A 27593-nucleotide genomic window follows, 5' to 3' on the forward strand; every position below is an offset into this window, starting at 1 on the left:
GATTGGCGCAGGTAGAAGAATGAACAGGAAAAAAAGAAAAAATGGTATAGACAGTTTTCTTGTTTTTGTTTCTTTCTGAGAAAGGGAGTGGAGAAGTGAGTGATAGTTCTCTCACCCACTCCACACCCCCACCCCCCACCCCCTGTCAAAGCTGACTCACCGCAAGGGCAGAGTAGGAATTGTCTGTCTGGATTTCCAAAACTGCCCATCTTTGCCAGAGCAGGAAACTTCATCTTTCTCCCTTGAAGCAGCTGCTGTACTTAAATTGCTGACCTTACAATTAGCAGATGCCACCAGGAGGATGTGAGGTCTAAGTTCCCCATACCCCTCAGTATTGAGATAAAGTATATTTTTATGCTATCACCAGTGATTTCATAAGGGAAAGTTCATGGCCAAATTTGTCTCCGAGAAGTGCTATAATAAAGTATAAGCCACAGTCTGGGTTATAAGAACTATTTATTATCTCCAAACCATCCAAAGAACCTGTAGCTCTCACCACCCGCCTTTCAATTTGCAGGGGAATGCTTTAAGCCCTGCGCCACCCAGGCTCCTCTTCTGGAGGCCAAACTTACGGCTTCCTAGTTGAGTCACAGAGCCCCTCAAGGGCGGGGTGGAACCTGCCCCTGTGGGTCTCAGAGTGCAATTCTTTTTTGTGTTTCTTGATAGTGTAATTCTTTTCAGGAGTAAAAAGTCTGGTCTTTCTCCCACAGAGCTTCTGGTGGTTTCAAACCGCTGGCTCTGAGGTTAGCAGCCCAGCACTAACCATGACACTACCAGGGCTCCTGAGGCCAAAACACTCAAACTACATTCAGTGCCATGAAGTCGCTGCCAACTCGTAGTGACCCTACAAGACAGGTTAGAACTGCCCCGTGAGCTTCTGAGACTAATACTCTTTATGGAAGCAGAAAGCTTGGTCTTTTAATGGAATGGCTGGTGGGTTTGAACTGTGGACCTTGGGGATCACAGCCCAATGTGTAACCACTACATCACCAGGATCCCCAAATATCAATATGTCAGCCATGGTGATACCTTTTAAGAGCTCTAAGGAAGTACCTGTTCTGTGCCTCTTGCAGCTTCTGTTGATGGCCAGCTGTCCCCTGTACATCCCTGGGCTTGCAGGTCACTTCATTTCCTAGGCCACCTTCCCAAGGGATTCTGTGTCTGTGTCTCTTCTCTTTTCTAAGACACCACTCGTTGGGTTAGGACCCTCCCTGCTTGAGTATAAGTTTATGCTCACAGGTGTCTTCAAAAACTCTTATTTCCAAACAAGGTCACATTCACAGGTTCAACGTGTCAGTTCAATGCCTAACAGATCCAGGAGAGAAAGGGGCAGGTAAGGAAGGGGGAGCCCTTAAGAAGATGAGGAGCCACGGGGTCCAGGGCATGGGAATGATGTCTGCGGAGAGGTGCTGTCTTTGGTGAGACACTGTTCTGTTGGGAGCCACACGCACCTGAGGCACGCACACACCCTAACAGCACACACCACACAGCCTTCGCTGTAAAGGGATTGGGCCCAAATGAAACGGGAAAGACGTCAGAGGAGAGCGGTGCGTTCAGGCGTGGTGGTAGCACGAAACTGTTTCTAGAGAGAAATGGTCGCAAGTGTCATGAACTATATGCCGTCATGGCGCAGGTTCCTCCCCGCAGTGTGGTGCAGACCACTACCTTGATGCTGCCATCTTCCCGACAGCCTTTTCTTGTGTTGATGCTTAGTCCTGGCAACATGCGGGGGTTTTTACAGGAAGTTGAGGGTCCCCCTGTTACCGAGCCACACAAAGAGCAGTGTTCTTCACACATTCAGACTGGATGGAACGATGAGTGTTGGTGAGAAAGCATTCTCCTTGAACCACAGACTTTTCTGTTGGTCATCAAATCGGTGACAATTGATCACAGAAAGGAACTCACTTTGTTCTCTTGATGTCTTCATCCTTTAAAGATAGCAGAAGATTCAAAGAGAGCGCCCTATTTAAAACATGTTGGACACTACGTATATCCTACGTGTACCCAAACAATTGCACAAGCTAGAAGCGATGAGACTCTGCATGTTTTCCTTCTTGGTCTTCCTCGTCTTCCCTCCTCCCCCTTTGTTCCTCCTCCTCCTCCTCCTCCTCCGAGGGCTTTCCGGATGTCGTCTGGAGACTTACCGCTTTGATTCAGAACAAAATCTCATAAATGAGCCCCTCAAAGCACGTGGCCCCGGGGGTTGTGGACAGGAGAAACTGTACCCTGAGGAAGAAGCGGCTCGGCTTTGTTTTTGCTGATTTGAATGCCTGTGTTGCAGACAGACAAGAAAATGGAAACAAACCAGAAAGAAACAATTCTACTGTATTGACCAAATTGCTGCCCTATCAAAGCAAATGTTAAACATTTCCTACAGTTATGTGTGCAAACATTCCAGTTTACAAGAAAAGATTCCCACCCCCACCCCCCACCCCCCAAGGGATATGTTGATCTTTCAAGTTGAGCTGTTCAGAAAGGGGGAGGAAAATGCAATCTGCTCAGATGCCAAGCATTTCTGACATTTGGGACAGAAGCAAAAAAAGGAAATCTGTGATTTGAATTTATCATCGGCCTCTGGGCACCCGAGTTGTGGTTAAGACTGATATGTTTTTGTCTTTGGTTAATTTTTAAAGGCTTGGGGGTAGTTTCTGGCTTCTCTTTTGGGTCAGTGATCACTTTTGCAACATTCATTTCCATTGGGCAAAATGGACACGATGTCATTTTTTTCACCTGCACCGTGAAAACTAATAATTAAGTATAATTGAATCTTGAATGTCAATAACTCCCACTTGTCCCAAACCACCACCACTGAACAATTCGTCCCAATAGGATAAAGCAGGTCTCTATCAGGTATTAACTTTTAAATCACTGCTCCCTTGTGGCGACAATTCCCCTCCTACCACAATGATTGTGATAACTTGATTGTGATCACCAACGGGAGCCAAAATGTGAAAGGCATCAAAGGGGCATTTCTGCTATAGCAGCACCTGGCCCAGAGTGTCTCCATGTCTCTTCCCCTGGAGCTCTGGGTATGTGATACAGGGGGTGATCCAAGCCGCACCCTTTGCTACCTTGAAGGCATCTTTTAGTTTCATGTGTAAGAAATAACTTTATATCAAGAAGGCGTCTCAGCCCCGTCCAACTCCAGTCCCCGGACCGTTGTTGGCCAGAGCCCTCTTCAGCCTCATGTAGCTGTGGGCGGAGGAGGCAGGAAGCAGGGAGATCCCAGGCTGGTGGGTGCAGAGTGGAGTGGATCCAAGGTAGGGGGGGAACCGGGCAGGGCGCCACAGCTCCCACGGTCAGTAGTATGCATGGGGCCGCCCCTGGAGGCAGACACAGAATCCAAGCCAGCAGGTCGGGAAGGGCAAAGGAGGGGCTCCCAGGATCCCGGGAGGCATCCTCAAGCTGGGACTGTGTGATAGATTGGACTGTGTCCCTCTGCTTCCATCAGGTACAAGTTGACAGCTAATCTAACCAGCATACTTTCCAAAGCCGAGGGCAGTTAGGCTTACTATCTACCCTGTAAGGTGTGTGTGTCCTAAGCTCCACGGTCCTCTCCTGTCATAAGAAAACTCCCTGACACCCCTTTGATTCGGAGTCATCACAACCCGATGGGCTAGAAGATAGAACTGCCCCTGTGGGTTCCTCAGACTGTGAACTTGTGTTGCTGTTATTAGGTGCCTTCAAGTCGGCTCTGCCCTTGGAGAACCCATGCCCAGCAGAAGGAAACCCGGCATGGTCTGCGCCATCCTCACAATGATCCCTACGCCTGAGCCTGTTGATGTAGCCGCTGGTCAATCCACCCCATCTAGGACCTTCCTCTTGCACTGGCCCTCTACTCTCCTGAGTCTGTCTCCTGAGCTGGTCTCTCCTGACACTATGTCAGGAGACAGTATGCCCCTATGGGTTTCTGAGATTGTTCCTTTTACAGGAGTGGAAAGCCTCTTCTTTCTCCCTCGGAGCGCCCGGTGGTTCCGAACCACTGACCTTCTTCAGATTTGCAACCCAACATGTAACACTACATCACCAGGGCTCCTCCTGGAATCCAAGGGTCTTCCAAATGTCTGGAGGGAAGTTCATTTCTTTTAATTTCATTTTCAAACTTTAAAAATAATCTTATTGGCGTATAATTCACACATCGCACAATTTAATGGCTTAGTAATATCAAGAAGAGTGGGGCAATCATCACAATCCACTTCAGAACATTTTCTTCTCAAACTCATTGTTATTCACTCCCCGTTTCCTCCCTGATCCCCCTACCATGCTCCCAGGTATTTACTAATCCCGTTACTGTCTTTGTAAATGTACCTTTCCTGGATTTCCTATACAGAAAATCATGCAAATACAAAACAAGCAACAAAGACAAAACAAAACAGAAGAACCTCAGAAAAGAAAGCAGAAAACATTTGTGTTAACCTGGGTAAAGAAACGAATCCACAGAAACTCATGTATAAGAGAGAGTTTTATATAAAGGTTAAGTGTGCATCAAGAAAACATCCCAACCCAGTGCTGCCCAAGCCCACAAGTCCAACATTAACCCATTAACCCATATGTCCAAAACCAATCCACAAAGTCGTCCTCCATCTCATAAAACACACGCAATGATGCCAACTGCAGGAGGAAAGCTGAGTCAGTGAGCATGTAATCATCTTAGAGCTGGCAGGGGTCTCCACACGGCTGCTCCAGCACCCAGGGCTGCAGCAGAGTAGGTCCATGTGGCTTCTCAGGGATGTCTTGCAGGAAGTGAGCCTTGCCAGCTGAAGCAGGAAACTGGCTAGGGCAGCTGCACCATGGTCCAGCCATCAGAAAGCAAGAGACCCGAGAACTAGAAAGGCAAGGCTCACTGAGCCATTTATCCTCCCGCCCTTCAATTAACCCCATATGTGTTTATCAGCCGGGTTGGCACAATAAACTAACTACTTCAAATTGAAAACAGCAACAACTCTAAAATGGGTCAAAGGAGAGATTGCGATGTAGGGCCACATCCTTTGTTTCCTTGGGGACATCTTTTACTCTACCTTAGTACAGAGTGTGACTTGAGACACCATCCTTTGCTCTTCTTGGGTATGTAAATGTTACCATGATACAAAAATGGGAAAATATACGGTTGTAACACATATTGCCTCATCTGGAAAGCCAGACCTCTACTGTCTGTCAGAGCTTAGATCGAAGCAAAAGACTTGCTATGAATTTTGAACTTTTGGGGTTTCTGGCTCTTGACCTTGTACTTGGCTCTCCTCTGCCTGACCTTCAGATTTTGGACGTTCGAATTTTGGACCGAACAGCACCCAAAACCACAAGACGTTTTTACTTGAAGTTTCATGAGTTTCTGTGGGATGATGCCACGAACGGCAGAGCCCGGGATGTGACGGGAGATACTCCAGCAAGGAGGGGGAGGATTGGAGTGGAAGAGCATCTTGGAAGAGTTGGGTATTTGGGACACCCTTAATCGCCAACTCCTGGGGAACCATTTCTTAGTAATTCTTCTAAAACAAGTTATTACCACAGTGTGGTTGTGTTGACACCGGAGAGAACAATTGGAGCACCGTGTCACTATTTAGCAGCTGTTTTGAAAACTGCCAGTCCATATAAGTCATGGGTCCCAAACGGATTTGGTCTGCCACCTCCTTTTCAGAGAGAAAAAAAAAACACTCCGTGCCCCCTGGCAATGAATAACGTTTGTACTATAGCCCATCACCCAGGAGAAAGTGTACCTGCTTTTGCTGCCCCTGGGATCAGTCCCGCACCCACCTACTTTGGGAAACACTGATAAAAATACTCATGTATGGTAAACCCACTGCTGCTGAGAGGAGTCTGGCTTGTAGCGATCAGACGGGACAGAGTAGAGCTAGTCCATCGGGTTTCCAAGGCTGTACCTCTTCACAGAAGCCAGCTGCCATTTCTTTCTCTTGCTGACTGCTAAGCACTTGACCAGCGTGCCATCACGAATGGTAATGAACTGAAACGGTACCTTGGCTGATGCCAGAATGTGAGGAACAGAAGGATTTCTCTCAAGTTGTCTCCCCAAAATATGTACCAGACTTAGCTGCTTAAGAATGACTGTACAATAGGTGATCAGCGAAAGTAGGTCAGAGGTTATTCTCCTTAACATCAGCCATCTATAGTGGCTAGACTATTAGTCTGACTCACCCTAAATAAGACCCACTCCCTTCTGATAAGGATAGTGGTGGTCTGTTTACTTGCAGGAGATACCAGAGAGGGCAAACCCGCCCAAGGATGACCAAGGTTAGGTAGCCATTATCAGCTGTCTAGATCAAGCAGACACCACTGTTTATCCCACAACAAATGTGGGCACACCCCTAGGTCATCCCCCTCCTATTGATTGTATTGCCTATGTCGCTACCCCTCCCTGTGACTCAGGTTATTGTCTGCTATCAGGGGACTTGAATGCCTCCCAAAATAGTAATTGTCTGCTTTATTGTATGAGACACCAGAATGATGAAACCTGTTCAAGGATGAATTGTACCACCCTTCTCTGTGACGCATAATGTTGTGATGTATCCCCCTAAAGTAATATAATGTGTGGTTAGCAATAAATAAGGAGGCTCCCTGGCTCTCTAGGGGGTGGCTGGAGAGGGTGGCTGGCCAAGGGTGGCTGGCCGAGGGTGGCTGAGGAAGGAGAGCTGGTTCCCGTGAGGGCTGCTCCCATGAGGGCGATGGACGAGAGGGCTACTCCCTCGAGAGAGGCGGCTCCTGCTCTGGCAGCCGGGTTCCCCCCACAAGGATCACCAAGCGGGGAGGAGGTGAGCAATGCTACCATGTAATATGTCTGACTGTATTATTGTATTATCTCTCAAGCTCTCGATGACTTTACTATAATACTTAAATATCTCAACCGTACAATTGTGCATTACTGAACCCAGAAGTAGTATTACTGAACCAGTGAGTTCTAGTAGCGGGTGGGGCTGGTCCCCCACTCCCCCCCACCATTTTTAATTTAATACTACACCAGAACACTCAATCCTCTTAACTGTCCCAAACAGATGAATGCTTAGTGAAGTTTTTTTATGCTTTCGCACAAACTTGGTCTGTCCTCTAATGGTTTAGAATGGAAAACAACTCATGTTCTCTCATTCCAAGCACCAAAGCAAGTCACTTCTGACTCATTGTGACCCATAGGACAGGGTAGGACCGTCCCTGTTGGTTTCCTTGACTCTAGGTCTTTATGAGAGTAGAAAGCCTCATCTTTCTCCCTAGGAGTGGCCGGCGGTTTTAAACTGCTGATCTTGTGGTAAGCAGTCCTGTGTGTAATCACAAGGCCAGAGACTGTATCATTATCTGGGACGTGGGACTAGGGATGTAAAATGGTGTCCACACCCGCCGCCAGACTCCCTGGTGCGTGGTCTTAAAGGTGGGCATATGGTCCTGCTCATTCCTGGCAGGGATGAGTCCCCATGGTGATCTTATCTGACCTCTATTCTCTTTCTCCTTCCCTGTCGTTTCTCCCAGGTGTCATTTCTGATGAACGCTATTTTGAGCCACTGTGCAAAAAATGCAATTTTTGCCTGTCTGGAGTGTGAGTGGCCTGGAATCTGAAAGCTATTAGCAACAGCACAATTTTTCTAATCTGATGGTGCACTCAGAATCTCCTCCCCTTCCTTGCAATAAAAATAGCTGTCAGTGCTGGAAGTGGTTGGCCAAACTCACGTTTGACAGTAAACAATGGGGGCTGGCATTTTAAATTGACCTGTAGTTCTTCTCAACTACACATTATTTCTGGCTTGTTGGTTGTCTAGAGAAAATGAACGAGGAAAACCACCTTAATTTTCACATCTCCCCAAAGCGGTAAATAGGGGAGGGAAGGCCTTCCAAATGAGCATCTGCATACTGCCACTCACTTCTCAAGGGCTCTTTCTCATCAAGACAGATCCGGTCACTAGAGGTTCCGATGCCAAGAATAAAGCACACTTGCAATTTTTGTGTATTTTAACTTAAAAGCGACACTATATAGATCCTTATGCACATCTCGCTCGACTTAACCCCGCAATACAATCCTGAGCCAGAGATGTCAGAATGTATTTCCGAGCCAGGATGACTATGGATGGTGCAGCTCTCCTCCACGTTGTGGGTGAGCACAACTCTCCCTGAGACTGAGGACCACAGATTTGGAAAACACAGTGCTGTGTAAGTGAAGAAATCAAATTAAGGTTTGATATCTTATGACATGATATTGATTATACATGGTAGTTAAAATGACAATGGGCCGATACTAACAAAGACCATAAGAAACTCTCACGATGTCACTGAAGCAGAGTACATACGCTGAACTTTTATACATGGGGGTGGTTTTTTCCTGTGCCATTTAACCTTCATCTCGATCCTAGACACACGTCAGTAAGATCAGGGAGCAGCGTCAGGAGCATGGCAGAGAAGGTCTCTCTCTGGGTATGTTACTGGTCTGCACTATGTATGACGCCTGTGATCCTAACCCCATTAGAAATGAATCAGTCAAGTGTGCTAATTGGCCTGTCTTTGAAATGTGTGAATATAAATCACGCCTCATTTGGCCTTGATTTTTCCTGATGCAAGTAAACTCAGGCTATAACATTATATGGGCATTGAAGTTAGGCTATATTCATAATTTATATGGAAATAAAATACCAAGTTACTTTCCTCGTCCTGATCAATTCTTAGGAAACACCAACGGCTGTTCTGCCTGTTCTACGTGGCAGCGCCCTCCTCACTGGCACCACACTCGAAGAACTGGAGAGGGCCTTCGGAAGCCTTTCTGGCAGCTGTTTCATCGGGAAGCCTTAGAAACCCGAGTCCACGTGGAGCCACCTCTCACCTGCTTTCAAAGCTGGCCATTTGCCTTCCCATCCATTAAGCACACAACTGTCTTTTTGGAAGGCTTGCTTTCCCGGTGTGTGAAATGGGGATAATGGCTACTTCACTGGGTGGTGAGGAGTCAGTAAAATTAGTTGAACACATCATGAATGTTCAGTCCATAAAGGAGCCCTGGCGGTTTCAGGGTGAAAGAGTTCAGCTGCTAAGCAAAGGGTCAGCAGCTCAATCCCCCCAGCCACTCAGAGGGAGAAAGAAGCTGTCTGCGTCCATAAAGATTGACAGTCTTAGAAGCCACAACCCAACCACACGCTTCTGCTCTGACCTGGACAGTCGCTGTGCATTGTAATCAACTGGCCAAGCAGTGGGTTGGGTCTGGTCTCTCTTTCTAAATTTGCAGTTCAACTTCAAAGCATAGAAAATCAATAATTCAAGATCAGTCACCTCATCTACTCTGCAGGGAAAGGGGTGTCCACACCTGTGCAAACCAGGTCTGGGAAAAATCACATCCTAGTGCTTGCCCATGTGCCAGGCAGTATCCAGACACAACCGCGGTTAATCTCAAATGGGGCGTTACAGCCTCCCCATTTGAAAGACCTGCCAACCCGGGCCGTTTGCTTCTGCAGTGCTATGACATCTCTCAGATGTAGGAGAGAACTTTTGTTGAGCTGCTAGTTTGGAACTGCTGACCTTGCAGTTAGCAGCCTGATTTGCAACCTCTCAGTCAGAAATGGCTCAATGGTGGTGAGTCTGATTGGTTGGTTTGGTGCCATCTCCGCAGCACCTGAGTGCTTGGGCGTTAGTGGGAGGTCAACAAATAGGAAAGCATGCACAGAAATAGTCATGGAGTTGGGGACAAGGGAAGGCTAGCTACAGACATCCAGTGCAAGTTGCCCTGCAAAGGCTCGGAATAGGAAATCTCTTGTGCGGTGCTGGGGGGTACGTTCCTAGAATAGTCTCTTTCCAACCTGTGAAGTTTGCACTCCGGGGTATGTAGCATCTTAAACTAGCTTTCAACGTTTACTCTACTAACTAGGCAGGCCCAGTGATCATGCCTAAGAAGCACTGGAAATAAGAGACGTTTAGCAAAAAGAAAAGTTGAATATGAAAGCACTGTTACGGTTGTCTTGGAATGGCCTTGTTACGTTAAAGAGGAAAGGAAATTACAGACATTTTAAGAAAATAGCTCATTGATACTCCAAATGCCAAATAAAATGGCATAAAACATGCTTATCACATTAACTACTAAAATATGTTCTTCCTGGACCCGTCTTCTTCAGTCCTCTAATTCATTGGCAAGTAGAAGGCCCTGCTCTGGCTCAGCCCTAGCTGGGCTTCAGCCAGAGCACTCAGCTTGTAACTGTTGGTACTTGCTTATACATAAGTGGCTAAAGAGCGGAAATCATTACCGTAAGTGACCTTGGATTCAAACTGCATAGGATAAAATGGCATGGGTTAAGGTAGTTAATGCTGGTCTACATTACATTGTCCCTTCAGTCAATATGCCATTAGTGACAAAGTTCAGGCTTTTCAGAGCACTGGCCATGGTTACATTTACAGTGTTGGTTTATAGAGTAACCTTAATCTGAGATGTTCACTCTTGCGACACAATCGCTGAAGACAAAACGGGTGCATAAGCAGATGTGAAGAAGAAGGTGGATGGTGCCCAGCTATTAAAAGATATAGTGTCTGGGGTCTTAAAGGCTTGAAGTTACACAAGCTGCCATTCAGCAGTGAAGCAACAAGTCCACATAGAAGAAGTGCACCGCCTGTGCGATCATGAGGAATCAGAGACTAGGTCATAGGCATCAGCAGACACACAACAAACAAAACCATACTGTTGAGAACAAGGGGGGCTGGAGCAGAGATCCAGAGCCCATCTGCAGGCAGTGGAACAATCTCCCCACAGAGGGGCCAAAGGGAAGGGATGAGTCACCAGGGTGCAGTAAAGCATCGATGAAACACACTATATGCCTCTGGTTCCTTGAGGCTTCCTCACCCCTGACTACCACGACCCCAGTGCAGCTTCTCAATTCAGACTAGACCGGAACAAATATAGAAAGGGATGGGAGCTCACGACACACAGAATCTAGGAACAGGAGTGGGAATAGCGATACCAGAAGGGTAGGGGGAAGAGGAGGAGAGGGAGAAAGGGGGAATTGATCGCAATGATTGCCACATAACCATACACCCCTCCACAGGGGGAAGAACAACAGAAAACATGGGGGAAGGGAGACAGCGGTCTGTGTGAGATGAAAATAATAACAATGTACAGTCTATCAGGGGGCCATGAAGGTTGGGGGGTGGGGGGAAGAGAGGGGTTAAAAAAAAGAGCTGATACCAAGGGCTCAATAGAAAGTAAATGTCTAGAAAAGAATGAAGGAAACATATACAAACATGCATGATTCAATTGATGTATGGATTGTGATGACTTGTAAAAATAAATAAGTAAGTTTAATCCAGTTGCTAGCTTCTATAGCTACCACCTTCCCCAATCATCAGTTTTTCTCCACCCAAGAGTAATTACTGCTCTGGCCAGAGGCCAAGTGCATCCCAAAACTGAGGACTTCGGACATTGAATTTTCAACCATCAATCCTAAGACATGAACTCAGTCACGTATGCTACCAAATAAAGAGTCAAGTGTCAGCAAGGGGATTACCTCCAGCTAAAACTTCATAAAAGAGGGAATGGCTGAAAACCACAAAATTTATACATTTAGCTTCCCATGTCTTCATCTGTTACTCTTACAATATACGGAATGCACAATTCAGATAAATAAGGAGGACTTCCTCATTTCTTTCTGTGCCTCCTTGTATTTCTTCTTTACTGCTGGTCAAGATTCTGAGGAGCTTCTGAAACTGGCAGCTGTTTATTAAAATGAAGACGAAAAGAGAAATTGAAGAGCTAAAGGAGCCTAAGTTTGCTTCCGTGGAAGTTTGACGATATGCATTTAACTTAGTGGCTTCTTTTGGGACCAAAATATACCCAAACTTAATGTAGGAATTTTGTCTAAATTCCAATGGAGGGCAAAAAAAAATTCAGAGTTGCTGTCTATATGGGAAAAAAAATACTGCTTTTGAATCAGTCATACAAATATCTACATGAGGTTTAAAACCTTACATAGATGAAAATCATGCACAAAGCAGACTTCAAAAGTTTTTAAGTACAGGGGGAGGGAGTAAAATACACTTTACTTCGGAGAGTTATCCTTGGTAAACTCCACACTTAAATAAATCATGTACTGATTACCACAATAAAGAAATACAAATGAGTAAAGAGAATAATATTATTTTTAAGATTGAGTTAAATTCTATTTTATTAGTAGAAACTAATAAACATGGAAATGGAAAATGTGGCTTTGAGCTGTAACACGTACGTACCTATTAAATTTCAATGGCTCCTATAATAATTTAGAATTGGTAAGCGTAGGGTGACTTAGGGAGCTCCCATTGTACAATTTGTGATTTTATGATCAAATATCACTTGAATTCAAATATATTAGCAATGCTTAGCCTATAGTGAAAAATAAAGAAAAATTAAAATCTTCAAACCTAAAGCCATTAAGCCAAATCTGACTCATAGCCCCGCCTCCCTATGGGTTTCTGAGACTGTCTTGACAGGAGCAGACAGTTGCAATTTTCCTGTGCTGTGGCCGGTGGGTTTGAACCACCAAACTTAATGTTATAGTCCAATGCCTAATCTACATGGCCAGCAGGACTCCTTGATGCAGTATTTTACCAACCTACAAAAATCTTAGTTTGTAGTAATAACGTAAAAAATCTTTAAAAATTCTAAACCCATGCAAGTCAAGCTGGATATATTTTAATCCTGGAGAGGAGGCCTGTGAAATTTTAAAAATTTCCCCCCATGGACACAGTATCTATTTCTTTGAGGGTCTATTTTTGAGGCAGTCAATACTCAACAATAAAAATATTATTCTTATCTTGGTTCATAATTTAATGAATCAATATTATCATCCTAGCTAACAATACAGGTGACTTGATGTAAGATAAATAAAACTGATACAGAGACCATCTAAGGTAGCAGTTCTCAACCTGAGTCGTGACCCCTTTGGGGGTCGAACGACCCTTTCACAGGGGTCACCCGATTCATAACAGTAGCAACATTACAGTTATGAAGCAGCAACAAAAATAATGTGATGGCTGGGGGGGGTCACCCACCATGAGGAGCTGCAGGAAAGGGTCGCGGCATCCAGAAGGCTGAGCACCGCTCATCTAGGGGGCTGAAGCACTAGAACCAAAGGCCTTCATTTGTGAATTCATGGCTTTAAGGAGAGGAAAGAATGACGACACATAAATAAGTCATATCATAGAACCTGCAACAAACAGAGACCAGCTTTAAAAACTCACAAGCTGTAATAATGTTACACAGGTGACCATTTTAGCTAATTTGTGGTGTGTTTTTACATGCAGTATAAATTACAAATATGTATAATAACATTGCAACATGATCTTAAAGAACACAAAAACGTAGAAAAAGCTTTATCATAAATAAAATAATTGCATTTAATGTTATTTTCTGGAACAAAAATCCAAATCATCAAACTCTTTAATGTATCAAACATATATCACCATTTTAAATTAGAGAAAATGAATTCAGATGCTAGCTTCTGATAACAAAAACCAGGAAGTTGAAAGCCCTAGAGTCTGTCTGAGTTAGATCAGGTACTCATGGAAATAGGAGCGTATTTAAAATGATTTATTTTATCATTATGCACAATGAAAGAAAGCATAGTAAACAGCAGTCTTTGTCCACCATAAAATTATTTACATCCATGTAGTTAGCTAGAAATACTAGCCTGAAGAGGTACTGGTATATTCCATTTGTAGTTAATTTCTCTACAGCGATCAATTGTCTGATATTTGAAGCATGTTGAAGAAAATATTGTCACGTGTGTGTGTCTCAATAGCTAAGAGATCATGGTACCGCGGGAGAATCGTGGAGTCTGGATGCTCTGCGAAGGCATTCCCTCACGTAGTGGGTGTATTCGGACACACGCTCACATCTCCACACGTTGCGTGGGTGGGCCCGGCAGTCCCTCCGACTGGCACTGTCATACCTGGAGAACCAAGAAGCTTCGTTACGAGAGCTTCACCCCGATTTTGTTCTGCTCTTTCTTCATCAGCCGCTGGGCTTCCTTTTCCAGCTTTTTCCTCTGCTGTTCCGCTGATCTCTTCTCTCGGTCTGCTATTTTCTGCTGCCTGCAATTTGAAAAGAAAGATCTTCAACATTTCTACACCGATGGAATACTTCTAGAAGGCAACAACAATGCATTTCTACTATCATCAAATCAAATAGAAAGTGCTGATTCTCCTGTTTTCAAAATTGCAGGCTTTCAAAAAGGCCTTCCTTTTAATCCCTGCTATCCACAGGAGGCACTAGCTCCATTTGACACACAGTGAAAGGAGGGACGGACAAAGGAGAAATGACTCCAAGGTCATGGGGTTGAACATATGAACCCATCTCTCTGACTCCTCTTCAGATTATTTCCATGAAAAACTACTTCCATTGGTCATACCTTTTCGTATGTCACTCTAAAAAGCTCAATATTAGAGGATAATTGTAGTTAAAAACATTTAGCTAAAGAAATTAAAACACCCAATAACTTACTGCCATCGAATTGATTCTGACTCAGTGTGGACCCTATAGGACAGCATAGAACCAACCGCTCCTTCAGGTTCCTAAGACAATAAACCTTTATGTGAGCTGACAGCCTCATCTTTCTTGTTGCAGCTGTCGGTGGGTTTGAACTGCTGACTTTGAGGTTAATAACCCACATGTAACCCACTGCCCCACAAGGGCTCCTTCATTAACAACACAGTTGTGCAGAACACACTGCAAAAAGATAATAAAAACTTAACACACCCTAGAGCTAGAAAGCTCTTTAAGGATTAATAGCCTCAGTCAGCTTTACTAATGAAGGAGCAAAAAAGGGTACTTATTTACTAGTTCTCTGTCTCACTGCCACAAAGCCAATGCCAACTTCCAGCAACACCCTGTGGGTTTCCGGGACTGTAACTATCTCTGGGATAGAAAGTCCAGCCTAGTCTTCCTCTGCTGGTCTTTGAACTGCTGACCATGTGGATCACAGCTCAACTCGTAACCACTACACTACCAGGGCTCCTCTTTATTAATTTTATCTATTATATAGACTGCGTGCCTCCTCCTTTGCCCAATATAACTCCATTGGCTCAGAAATAACTAAGCCTCTCTATCTTTGTTGATTGATTTGTAGGGGGTTGGGTAGTAGGTAGTGATGAAACAGAAGGAAGTGGGAAGAAAAGTCAGTGTTGGAGCTGAAGGGTGGGATGGAGAAAATAAGTATACTGCGCTGCGGTACTGAAGCGACATTAGGTTGCATGAAGCAAAATGCACCACAACGTACCTGTTTACGGAGTATCTCAAAGCTGACGCTGAGTGAAATGTATATAAAGCTCTCAATCACACTGACAACGAACGGGGCTTCCAAAAGTTCATGGAAAATGGAATTAAAAGGTAATGGAAGTTTTCCAAAAACTTTCTGCAAACCCGTAAGATGGGGAGCAGACTGAATTTCAAAAAATATATACACTTATTCTAGGCAGCATTTTGACCTGCATAATTAGAGATGTTTCCGAAAGGATAAAGAAAATACTTCTCATTAGCTCTGCTCACTTTTAAGCAAAACTGAACATCTGCACTAAAAAAAGGTAAAATGACAGTGACAAGAAGGGAGCTATTTCCCGGCACAAGAGACAATTTAGTCATCACTGCAAACAAAATATATTTTACCTGTCCAGTTTCATCCTGGAATAAAGTAAGGTATCAAACACTTCTTCCTAATGAAACTGTCCTCAGTGGCAGTGTGGCACAGTGGCAGTCAGAAACAGGCTCGGAGTTAGAGGGCACGGAATAGGCACACACACGTGAAAGTTTCAGTATTCTGAGTAATAAGGCACAGAAGCATCTACTGTCCTTCAGCTATACTTTTGAAACTTGAGGCACGAAGTATGTCTGCTATTGATGCATTGACTCTCTTTCCCAATCAGTCATTATAAAGTGGGGAGAAAAAAAAAAGATACTAGCTTTACAAAGGACAAGGATGAGCTGGAAACAGACTGCTTCTGTGAAGTGGATGCGAAGGTACTTGTGACATCCTGGCACAAACTCGACACGATGACCAGACTTCAAATTAACAGCTCCTTCCTTGATCCTCATTATTGACATTGGTCATCACTAGAAGCCACAAAATGTTCTCTAACACATTCAGACTTCTACATCTGTGGTTATATTTTGAAAAAGGATTAGAAATTAGATGATTTGTAGGGTTGTGTTGTTTTTTTTTGATGAGCTGTGTTTTTTAACAAATCATGAAAAATTAATAAATTCTGCAGTTTGCATTTGAAAATATTGTAACCACCCATCCACTATAAGGAAAATTCAATGTAGTAAAGAGTCCAGCGTCAACAGCAGTTTGAAAAAAGAAAAAGTAATTTCCAGTCACTTAACTGCACCCTCTACTGACTATTCAAGGTAATTGTAATTTACTGACAAATTGGAAAGGAAAGAATGAAAATAAAATCAGTCATTTTCTTAGGATAGTGTGATTGAAGCCTGGTCCCTTTGGCCCTTCATGATCACACATGTTGGTGTGCTGCTTCCATGTGGGCTTTGTTGCTTCTGGGCTAGATGGCCGCTTCAAACACCAAAGGTGGGGTTGGAAAATATATATCATTGTCAATGAGGGTGGTACGTGATGGGGATCCAATACCCATTTCTAGACAACTGGACATACCTTGCAGAGGGGTAGTGAGGAGGAGATGAGTCACTTAGGGTTCAGTATAGCAATAATGAAACCCACAACCTTCCTCTAATTCTTAAACGCTTCCTCCCCCCAACTACCATGACCCCAATTCTGCCGTGTAAACCTGGTTAGACCAGAGGATGCACAGCGGTACAGATGGGAACTGGAAACGCAGGGAATCTAGGACAGATGAACCCCTCAGGACCAGGGGTGACAGTGGTGATACCAGGAGGGAAGGTGGGGGGTGTAGAAAGGGGGAATTGATCACAGGGATCTACATATAACCTCCACTCTGGGGGATGGGCAGCAGAGGGGTAGGTGAAGGGAGACGCCAGGCAGTGTAAGATAAGATATAATAATAATTTATAAATGATTACGGGTTCACAGGGGAGGGGGAAGGAAAATGAGCTGATTCTGGGAACTCAAGAGTAAAGCGAATTTTGGGGACGATGAGGGCAACAAATGTATAGGTGTACTTTACACAATTGATCTATGTATTGTGATGAATTGTATGCGCCCCAATAAAATGATTAAATAAAAAAACGTTTTTAAAAAGATAGTGTGACTAACCAAAATACCAAGTGCGAGGCCATCAAGTGGATTGTGACTCACGGTACCTCTACTGGGCACAGCAGAACTGTCAGGTGTCTATCTTTATGAAAGCAGAGAGCCACATCTTTTTCCCAGAGTGCCTTGTAGATTCAAACTGCTGTTTGGTTAACAGTGAAATACTTTAAAATTGTGCTACCAGGGGCCTATTGCAAAAACATTTCTTTAAAATTGTAAAATACAAAAGCATATCATGCATTTTATGATATCATTCTTAAAGAGACACAAGCAATTTAGTTGCATGTAAATGATCAGTGATGATAGTTCTCCCAAGAAAAAATGTTTGCTTAGTCTCTAATACCATGTAGCAGTAGTGAGAACTGAGTTGATTAATCACTAAAACAAAGAAAGAACCAATGAAAAATAACCAAACAGTTAAATCTCTACAGTATTTTCTTTCTGTATAATAAGCACTTTCTGCATTACCTATCTTATAGAGTTTACATGTACATTAACTGAGATTGGGGTACACTAAACCAAAAAACTAAAATCATTGCCTGAGAGTCAATTCTGACTCATAGCAACAGAGCAGGAGTGGCCCTGTGGGTTCCTGAGACTGTAACTCTACAGGAGAAGGCAACGTCATCTCTTTTTTGGGATGTAGAACTAGAGTGAAAATATGGAAGTATGCATGTGTGTAGATAATTTTATTCAAATATATGCTAAACCATAGGAAGCAAAAAGTGTTCATTTCTGACCTATAGGAATAGACAGAGGTGACTCACTTCAGTGTAGGACATAGAAGAGATGGGTGTTTCATAAGGAATGAAGTATAAAGCATATATTATAAAAGGTCTTGTTTGCCACTAAAAGAGCAATTATTCTTAAATTCTTGGTTTCTGAGAATGAGGGCTTAATCACAAAAAAAGTGCATGTCGTCTAAAAAAAGAAAAAATGTCCTATGTTACCAGAAGTTGCTAAGAGGGAGAATGAGGAAAAACACAACACTCGGCAGAGCAGGCTTTATGATGTCAAACACAGCGGGGAACACAGCTAGTTCTCCTCAGTTTACAGTGCAAATACGAGCCACAGGATGTACCTCAGCACTTCTTCTGCTTGCCAGGCTGCGTCGTCTTCTTCTTCCCACGCATTGGTATTTTCCTGCCAGGTATCTAAATCCCCTAATTCAGGCTACAGCAAAAATAAGACAAAACGATGATAGTAAAGTGCTACCTTTTCTCCAAAAACATCATTAAATTACAATCTTCTGCTCTAAATGGCATTTTTCAGAGAATGAAAACACAATCCAGAGACATGGAGAAACAAGATACAAACAATATCTGATAAAGGACTTATACTCAAAATACACAAAGGGCCCTTTAAACTCAGCAAATGGAACCCAAACCACTCAATTACAAAATGGGCAAGACTTCACCAAAGAAGATGTAACATGAGGCAAATAATCATGTGGAAGATGCTTAACTGTCATTACCAATAAAACTACTGACATCACATCAATTTGGCTCACAGAGACCCTATGTAAGGTTTCTGAGACTGTAAATCTTTAAGGGAAAAGGCAGCCTCATCTCTTTCTTTTTTTAAAAATCATTTTATTAGGGGCTTATACAACTCTTATCCCAATCCATACACACATCAACTGTGTAAAGCGCATTTGTACATTCTTTGCCCTCATCATTCTCAAAACATTTTCTCTCTACTTAAACCCCCGACATTAGGTCCTCATTAGCCTCATCTCTTTCCCACAGTGGTTGGTGGGTCTGAACCACTGACCTTGAGGTTAGCAGCCGGATGCTTATCCCACAGCACCAGGACCAGGGCTCCTTGGAGAGTTGACAACTCCAACTAAAGGCTTGACTTGGTTATAGACAGAGCTATCTGGGTTATCTGTCATTAAACTCAAGAAACCAAACTCACTACTATCAAGTCAATACCAACTCACAGGGACCCTATGGGGCAGGGTAGGGCTGCCCCTATAGGTTTCCTTGACTGTAATTCTAACTTGATCTTAGCCAAAAGGCCAAGAAGCGGTGACTGCAATTCTTTATGGTAGTAGAAAGTCTCTTCTCTCTCCCACAGAGTGGCTGGTGGTTTTGAACGGATCACCTTACAGTTAGCAGCCCAACACATAACCACTATGCCACTAGTGATCTTTTTTTAAATTTAATTATTTTATTGGGGGCTCGTACAGTTCTCATCACAATCCATACATACATCCATTGTGTCAAGCACATATGCACATTTGTTGCTCTCATCATTCTCAAAACATTTGCCTCCCACTCTAGCCCCTAATATCAGTTGCTTATTTCCTCCCTCTCTCCCCCCTCCCCCTCCCTCATGAACCCTTCATCGTTCATAAATTATTATAGTTTTGTCATAAGTTACCCTTGTCCGATGTTTCCCTCTGCCCTCTTCTCTGCTGTCCATGCCCCAGGGAGGAGGTAATACTTAGATTCTTGTAATTGTTTCCCCCTTTCTATCCCACATTCCCTTCACCCTAGTGATCTTCTTATGTCGTTAGTTAAGACAACAATGAGCTATCATTAAACCCTTATTAGAATGGCTAGCATCCAAAACATCGACACCAAACACGACGGAAAATTTAAAGCAACAGAAACGCTCTGTGTTTCTGTCAGCAATGTAAAATTGTACAGTTAATTTGGAAGAGAGCTTGGCAATTTCTTACACAGATAAACATAGGCTTACCATATGATCAAGCAATCATGCTCATAGATATTTACTCAAATGAGCTGAAAACTTAGATTCACACAAAAACCCATAAACAAACGTTTGTAATCATCTTATTCATAATTGCCCCAAACTAGAAGCAAATGTCTTTCAATAGGCAAATGTATACTAAAACCATATAATGAGATTATATCTTCAGCAATAAAAAGAAATATGCTACACAAAAAATATAGATTGCTAAGTGAATTGAAAGAGGCCAATATGAAAAGGCTACCCGCTTTATGGAAAAATAGAATTAAAAGATAATGGACTCTTTCCACAAACTTTTGTAGCCCCTCTTTTTAATTCCAACTATACCCATTTTTCACTTATTGTCTTGAGTAGGTTCCAAAGACCTCGTCATTAAATTGAAAACTGGCAGTTTGCAAAAAGGAGGAACATCACAAAATGGACTACCTAATTACATAACTGCCAAAGCATTGAGCATCATGGCCCAGCAGAGCCAGCATATAATCATAAACCATCACAGTAAGCACAATTCTTGCTTTGCACCTCAGCAATGGTTACCTATCAAACCCATGCTACTGATACACAAAAATAATCGGGACAATATTTACTATTGTCATACATGTGAATTTTTTGTCCAAAAACAGGTGGATAAGCATGTCGTGTTGAAAAAATGCAAGCCTACACACAAGAAAACATCCGTGGTTGCCAGGGGTTGAGGGTTTAGAGGGTGTCTGAGGAGGTAGAGCAGATGGGAATGCTCGAGCATCATGAAGCTGCATAGCAATCATCACTTTTTAACTGTATTCATACAGATGACCACTTACTGAATAGTATGTCGCCTCTAAAAGAATGCATCCTATGAAGCAAGAACCTTCTCTGTTTTCTCTCATCACTGTGTTATCAGCACAAATCACTGGGCCTGACACTCAAAACACTCCCTGGTGGTCGGTCAGTTCTGACTCATAGGGAACCTGCAGGGCGGAGGAGAGCTGCTCCCGTGGAGGTAGCAGCTGTGACGCTGGGAGCTAGTTCAAGCAGCCCTCGGAAGAGACCGACAGCATATCAGCATCTATTTGCCACATTCACAAGTCACTTCTCAGTGAGTCCTTCTGCCCCGGCAACTCTTCAAATGACTCCACAGCCAATCACTGACTTGTCTGCAAACTCACAAGAAATCTCACAACTAGACTCTTCCAGTTCAGTCGCCCCTGGTTTTCTGATCCACAGGAACTGTGCAGGTAACGTTTATTGTTCTTATGACACTAAATTCAAGGTTATCATAGAGTAGTAGAAAACCAATACAATCGATCATTTAATCACTCAAAGCATGGTTAAGTACCACCACCAGATATTAAGTGAGAGAGTGGGAGGTCGGGCTGAACATCTGCATTTAAAGAAGCTGATTCTGATATATTTTCAAGACTGTGAACCAAAGTCATTTACTTTACCCACTACTTTTTATCTTTTAAAAGTTGCATGTAAGTCACACCCATTTAAGTCAAATCACTGTTAAAATATAATATACTCTATCAAAGAAACAATCTACAACTTGTAAATGGAATAAGTTAGATATAACTTATTCCGTTTCAAACTCATTTTAGTGGTAATTTCTTTAAAGTTCAGGTTTTTAAATAACATTTTGTCTCATTTTTTTATAAAGGTCATTGGTACTCTTAATATTGAAATAATTTATCATCTTACAAAAATTAAGTTAAAACAACAATTCAAAAAGAAAAAAAAGAAAAACAACAATTTCTAATTGCTATACCTTATTTTCATGGTCATAGAAATACAAATACCATGTGCAATTCATTTAGATACTCTCTCTGACACCCCCCCTAATTCATTAAACAAAACCAAGAAATCCTTTCCCTAAATCCTTGTCATGAAATACTTACAGACTGGTGAATGAAAGGCAGATCTTGTGTAGCTGCTAATCTACTAGAGAAACCTGTACTGCCATCTGGGATGGCAAAATTTAATGGTTCCCTCTTCTTAATAACAATCTGAAAAATTGAAACAGAAACAAGGATTATTTTACACATTTTTATATAAAATAGATAAGCAATTGGCCCAAGTATTTTTTAAGCAAAGTGTGCTCTAACTTTCTTCCTTTCTAATGTATTATGTAGTATTAAAGAAATAGTTCTATAGAGTATTCAAATTCCCAGACAACTGTCACATGATAGAATTACATCTTAATCCAATTAAGAAAAATTATTTCACGAGATAAATTATTATCTTCTCCCTTTCCTTAGACCCCACATAATATGACATTGCATTAAATAACACCATGTTATCTCACCCTGCCAAAAAGATAGCATGTGGGACATCTGTGAATGCATTAATTAGTTCTTTCAGACCAGTAGCTAAGGATACATTTTCAAAACTTACCATTTTTGAAGTTGTAGTTTGGATGAAAGTTTATACATAGCAAATGTTTTCCATAAACAATTTATACACATTTTAGTTGCACTTCCAACAGCGTCACCACACTCTTTCCCAATTTCCATTTATCTTTCTTACCTACCCCTTATTAGCATATATACTCGTGTATAAGTTGAGTTTTTCAGCAAGTTTTTAATGCAGTTTTTGTGGTAAAATTAGGTGCTTCGGCTGATATTCGGGTCAGCTTATACTGGAGCATGTATGGTACTTTCTGAGCTTCCTTTTGTGGCAGTGCGTCTTTTGATCTCATTTGATGGCTTATTCTGAAGAGTATGTCCCTCCCAAGTTTTACAGCTCTTTTTGTAGGCACGTCTCTTGTTTGACTGCAATATGATGTCAGGGGTAGGTTCAGTTCTGAGCTTAAAGACCCTGCATGAGGGCCCTGGTTTCAGGCGTTATACCGATTTCTATCAGACAAGTCAGTCTAGTCTTTTTGTGATTTTAAATTTTGCTATACCATTTCCTCTCATTCTATCCAGGCCCTTTGGTGGTAGCAAACATAGCCGTCAGTAGTGGTAGCTGAACATCATCTAGCTGTTCTGGTAGTGGAGGCTGTGGTTCCCATGGACCATCAGTTCAATGAATTTCCTTACATCTTTGATTATCTTCACTCATCTGTCCTCAGGGAGAGATACCACCACATCTTAGACTCCCAACCAGAACACATTAGTTTGATATATTTTAACTTAAACACAATTTAAGTGGGTTCCAAATCATAGCAACCACGTGCACAAAAGAACAAAATAATAACAGCGCCTGCGCCATCTTCACAATCGTTAACTTTGAACCTACTGCTGCAGCCACTGTGTTAATCCAGCTCACTGAAGGTCTCCCTTTTTCAACCTGACCCTCGACTTTCCCAAGCGTGATGTCCTTTTCCTGGGACTGGTTTCTCCTGATAACATGTTGAAAGTTCATGAGACAGAATCTTACCAGGCTTGTTTCTAAGGAGCATTCTGGCTATACCTTTTCGACGACAGATCTGTGTGTTTTTTTCTGGCAGTCCACAGTACTTCCAATGCTCCCTACAAAAATTCATAATTAAAATGCATCCATTCTCCTTCAGTGTTTCTAATCATCATCCATTAGAACGACTGCCTCTTGGTCTGTGTACTGGATATTCTAAATGAATACAACAAAGTGTTTTAGAATTCCCACTTCTCTCAATGTTATCCATAGTTTGCTATGATTCACATAGTTGAATGCTTGTGCCTAGACAATAAAACACAAATAAGTATCTTTCTGGTATTCTTTGCTTTGAACCAAGATCCACCTGATGTCAGCAATGATATCCTTCATTACGGATCTTCGGAATCTGGCTTGAATTTCTGGCAGCTCCCTGTTGATATACTGCTGTAATCTCTGTTGAATTATCTTGAGCAAAATTTTACTTGCATGTGATATCAAGCAAATTGTTTACTAATTTCCACACAGTTGGATCATCTGTCTTTGGAATGGATACACATGCAGATCTCTCCCAGTCAGTTGTACTGATACCTATCTTCCCAGTTTCTCTTCAGACATGTGAGTGCTTTCAGCAGTACTTTAACAGCGTGTTGAAACATTTCACTTGGTATTCCATCAATTCCCAGACTCTTGTTTTCCTCTAATGCCTTGAGTGCAGCTTGGGCTTCTCCCATCGGTACCATTGACTCTTGAACATATACTACTTCTTATAATGGGTGAATATAAACTAGTTCTTTTTTAAATACATTGACTGTGTGTTCTTTCCATCTTCTTTTGATGCTTTCTACATCATTCAATGTTTTGCCCCTAGAACAAGCCTTCAATATTGCAAATCAAGGTAAGAATTTTTTCTTCAGTTCTTGCAGTTGGACATGCCCTTAATGTGTTCTTCCTCTTTTGTTTTCTAACTCCAGGTCCTTGCACATTTCATTATAATACTTCACTTTGCCTTCTCATGCTGCCCTTTTGAATTTTTGCTCAGCTCTTTTACATCATTTTTCCCCATGTGATTTAGGTATAACATGAACAAGAGTAAGCTGCAGAGTCTGCTGAAATCCACTGTGGACTTTTCTTTTATGTTTTTATAAAGACCTTTTGCTTTCCTCATGTATGATATTCCTGATGACATCATACAGCTTGTCTGGTCGTCTGTCATTAGTATTCTATGCAGTAAATCTGTTCTTGAGATGTTCTATAAATTAGGTGGGATATACTCAAAGATGTATTTCAGCTCTTGTGGATTTGTTTTAATTTTCAACTTCCATCTGAACAACATAGGAGTAACGGATAGTTTGTTCCACAGTCAGCCCATGACCTCATTTTGGGTACTAATATTAATCTGCCCCATTGTCTGAGATAGTAAATTTTATTCTTGCGCATTTCATCTGGTGAAATCCACATGTACAGTCACTCTATCTTGCTGGAAAAAGGGTGTTTGCAATGAAGAAATTTTGGTCTTGCCAAGTTTAATCGGGATTTCCAGCTTTTCCCCTCTCACCAAGACCACATTTTCCAACTACTGATCCTTTCTGTTTCCAACTTTCACATTCAAATCACCAATCACTATCAATCCATCTAGATTATATATCTGATCGATTTCATATTTAAAAAGTTGGTAGAATTGTTCACATTCTTCATCAGTAGCTTCAGTGGTCGGTGTATGAATCTGAATAATAGTCATATTAACTGTTCTTCCTTATAGGTGTATAGGTATTATCCTTTCACAAATAACACTGTACTTCGAGAGTGATCTTGAAATGTTCTTTTTGATGATAGCTCACCATTCCTCTTGAATTTGTCATTCTCCACATGGCAAACTGTATGATTTGATTGAAAATGACCAATATCGGTCCAATTCAGCTCACTAAATGCCTAGGATATTGAACTTTATGCATTCCATTTTATTTCATTTTGGATGACTTCCAATTTTCCTGGATACATACTTCACACGTTCCATATTCTGGTCATTACTGAATGTTTGCACCTGTGTCTTCTCATTTTGAGTCATGCATTTCAGCAAATGAAGGTCTCCAAAGCTGTAGTAGATCCCCAAGTGGTTGATTCTACTTTGAGGAGGCAGCTCTCCTCCAGTTGTACATTGTGCCTTCTCTACAGAGGGCCATCTTCTGGTACTGTATAGACAACGCTCCACTGATGTGCATAAGGTTTCACCGCCTAACCCTGAGAAATGCATAGCTCATTCCTCCTTTGTCCTTTGCAGTTGGTTCTTAGTCTGGACGCTCCACTGGAACCTGCTCACACTGGGTGACCCTGCTGGCACTGAAATGCTGGCAATGTCGCTTCCAGGATCACAGCAACATGCACCCCACCAGAGTAAGACATATTGACAGAAAGTGCTGGAAAATTAAACTAATAATGTACTACTGTAATTAACTAGGTTCTACTGAGCAAACAAGACATTTTGATAAAAATCCGAAGGTTCCTTGGAAAATACACAACTTCATGCTTCTCAGCATTGAGAAATTTGGATAACTCAACAAAAACAGCAATCATGGCAATGTATAAGTAAAAGTATAGCCAAAACTGGCTGAAAGATAGAAGCAGGTATGGAATCAAGTTAAGGGGTATGTAATACATGCAGCATCCAGTTTATAAAGTAGACTTATAAGAAATATTTTTTATGTTTAATTAAACAAAAAGTGATCCTTTTAATGTATGCTTGTAGTTCTGGGTTTGTTTGTTTGTTTGTTTTTTTAAAAACAGCAAAGTGGCACAATATTGAACCTATAGTGGTTCTGAACCTCTTAGGGGAGTGGACAGATCCATTTTTCTCCAACAGAAGTGGCTGGTGGGTAAAACACCAACCTTAGACGTTAGCAGTCTAAAGTTTAGTGTACAGCACCACGTGGATAACATGAAAATATCTGAAGGAGTGATAAAAGGGGAAAGAGTAACAGGAAAAAAGCATCTCACTTCCCATAGTATGAAGCCAATGGACAATCTGTAATTTGTAAATTAAGAGATAGCCATATAAGTATGTCACATACAGATGTGATGTCAAGCACTAGCAGTAAAGCAGATGAGAAAACTATGAGCCGCTGCTTCTGGGAAGCAGAGTTGGCTGTGACGAGACTGAAGGCAGAAGTCCCTTGCTTTTCATTATAAGCCCGTCTGTAGTCTTTGATTTTAAAAATGTTTATGGACAACTTTGATAAAAGGAAAGGAAAACATCCAACCACTGTGCTTTTTCCCAGTAATTTCCTGCATCTTAGTGAATGGCCATATTCACCACAAAAGAGATTAGACAAAAGATGGCTAACGCAAACCCTGCACAGTAAATTATCAAGCGCTCTGTATCAGCTTGACAATGGTTACAGACAACTGAAAATACTCATGAGTTCAAGAAACTCATTAAACCGTGCACTCTTTTAAGGCTTTAACTAAATAGCTTATTCAGCTTAGCTTCCACAACCAAGAATGGAGTCTAGATCTGATATAAGGGAAGATTTCAATCAGTGCTTAGATAGAATTTTTACAAAACTTATGGAATATAACTACACCTATGGCTTGGTCATTTGAACACATATATGTATAATTCTTTAATATGAAGACTGATAAGCTGATACATACTTTGAAATAGATACTAATTATATTGTTGAACTTTAGGAATTTGAATAGTAGCTAATATCCAATAGTCAATCTTTAACATACTTTCTGAGTTTTCCGTATATTTGGTGTCATGTCCTTAAAATAGTCAGGTTCCAGTTGCTCCACAGCATTCTGTTGTGCTGACACAGTTCCGTTCCCTCCTTCAATCTTTACACTTGTGGGCGCGTCTTCATCCCAAGAAGTCCACTCTTCAACATCTGTCTAAATGTAATTCATCAATCACAAGACAACCAATTAATACTTCACTAAAAATATATTTGAAAATGGGCTTTAAAAAGTTCTCCAACTCTTTTGACCCATAGCAAAGCGTGCATTTTGGGATCACATACCAAACCTGGATTAAAAGTCTGAAAAACAAGCTTTACTAGACATTCTGATACTCCTTTCCACTCTATTCTATCCATTAAAAAACAATGCCAAAGTCAAATGCTTTCAATACTGAACTGAAATTAGAATTATACCCCATTGAACTTGTGACCGAATCCTAAATGGATTGCCTGATAAGCAAAAAATATTAACAGTCACCACCATGTAATTCAAAGTTACAGAATCTCTAAATGAAATATTTTAAATATCCCTATCATAATCCAAAATGATTTGGGATGGGAAAACAACTAAACTCTCAGCAGGTGCCAACTCCAAGAAAATATAAAAAGGTGAAATTATTTGGCAAAG

The 27593-nt window shown here is 41.9% G+C and overlaps 1 protein-coding gene across 2 annotated transcripts in view; it reads right to left on the bottom strand.

Annotated features, from left to right (window-relative positions):
* Positions 1-12739: 12739 nt before the first annotated feature.
* The window catches only part of EBAG9 (estrogen receptor binding site associated antigen 9), a 31000-nt gene continuing 16146 nt past the window's right edge, over positions 12740-27593 (bottom strand). For both annotated transcript variants that reach the window (XM_045287459.1, XM_045287460.1), the window contains 4 exons: positions 26961-27119; positions 21773-21880; positions 18259-18350; positions 12740-14028 (listed from right to left, as the gene is read on the bottom strand). In XM_045287459.1, the coding sequence (XP_045143394.1) occupies positions 13908-14028; positions 18259-18350; positions 21773-21880; positions 26961-27119 (480 nt within the window). In that variant the 3' untranslated portion in view covers positions 12740-13907. The remainder of the gene's footprint in view (positions 14029-18258; positions 18351-21772; positions 21881-26960; positions 27120-27593) is intronic.

Source organism: Echinops telfairi, unplaced genomic scaffold (genome assembly GCF_000313985.2).
Source record: "Echinops telfairi isolate 266 unplaced genomic scaffold, ASM31398v2 ScPeMD7_1;HRSCAF=3_0, whole genome shotgun sequence".
NCBI lineage: Eukaryota > Metazoa > Chordata > Mammalia > Afrosoricida > Tenrecidae > Echinops > Echinops telfairi.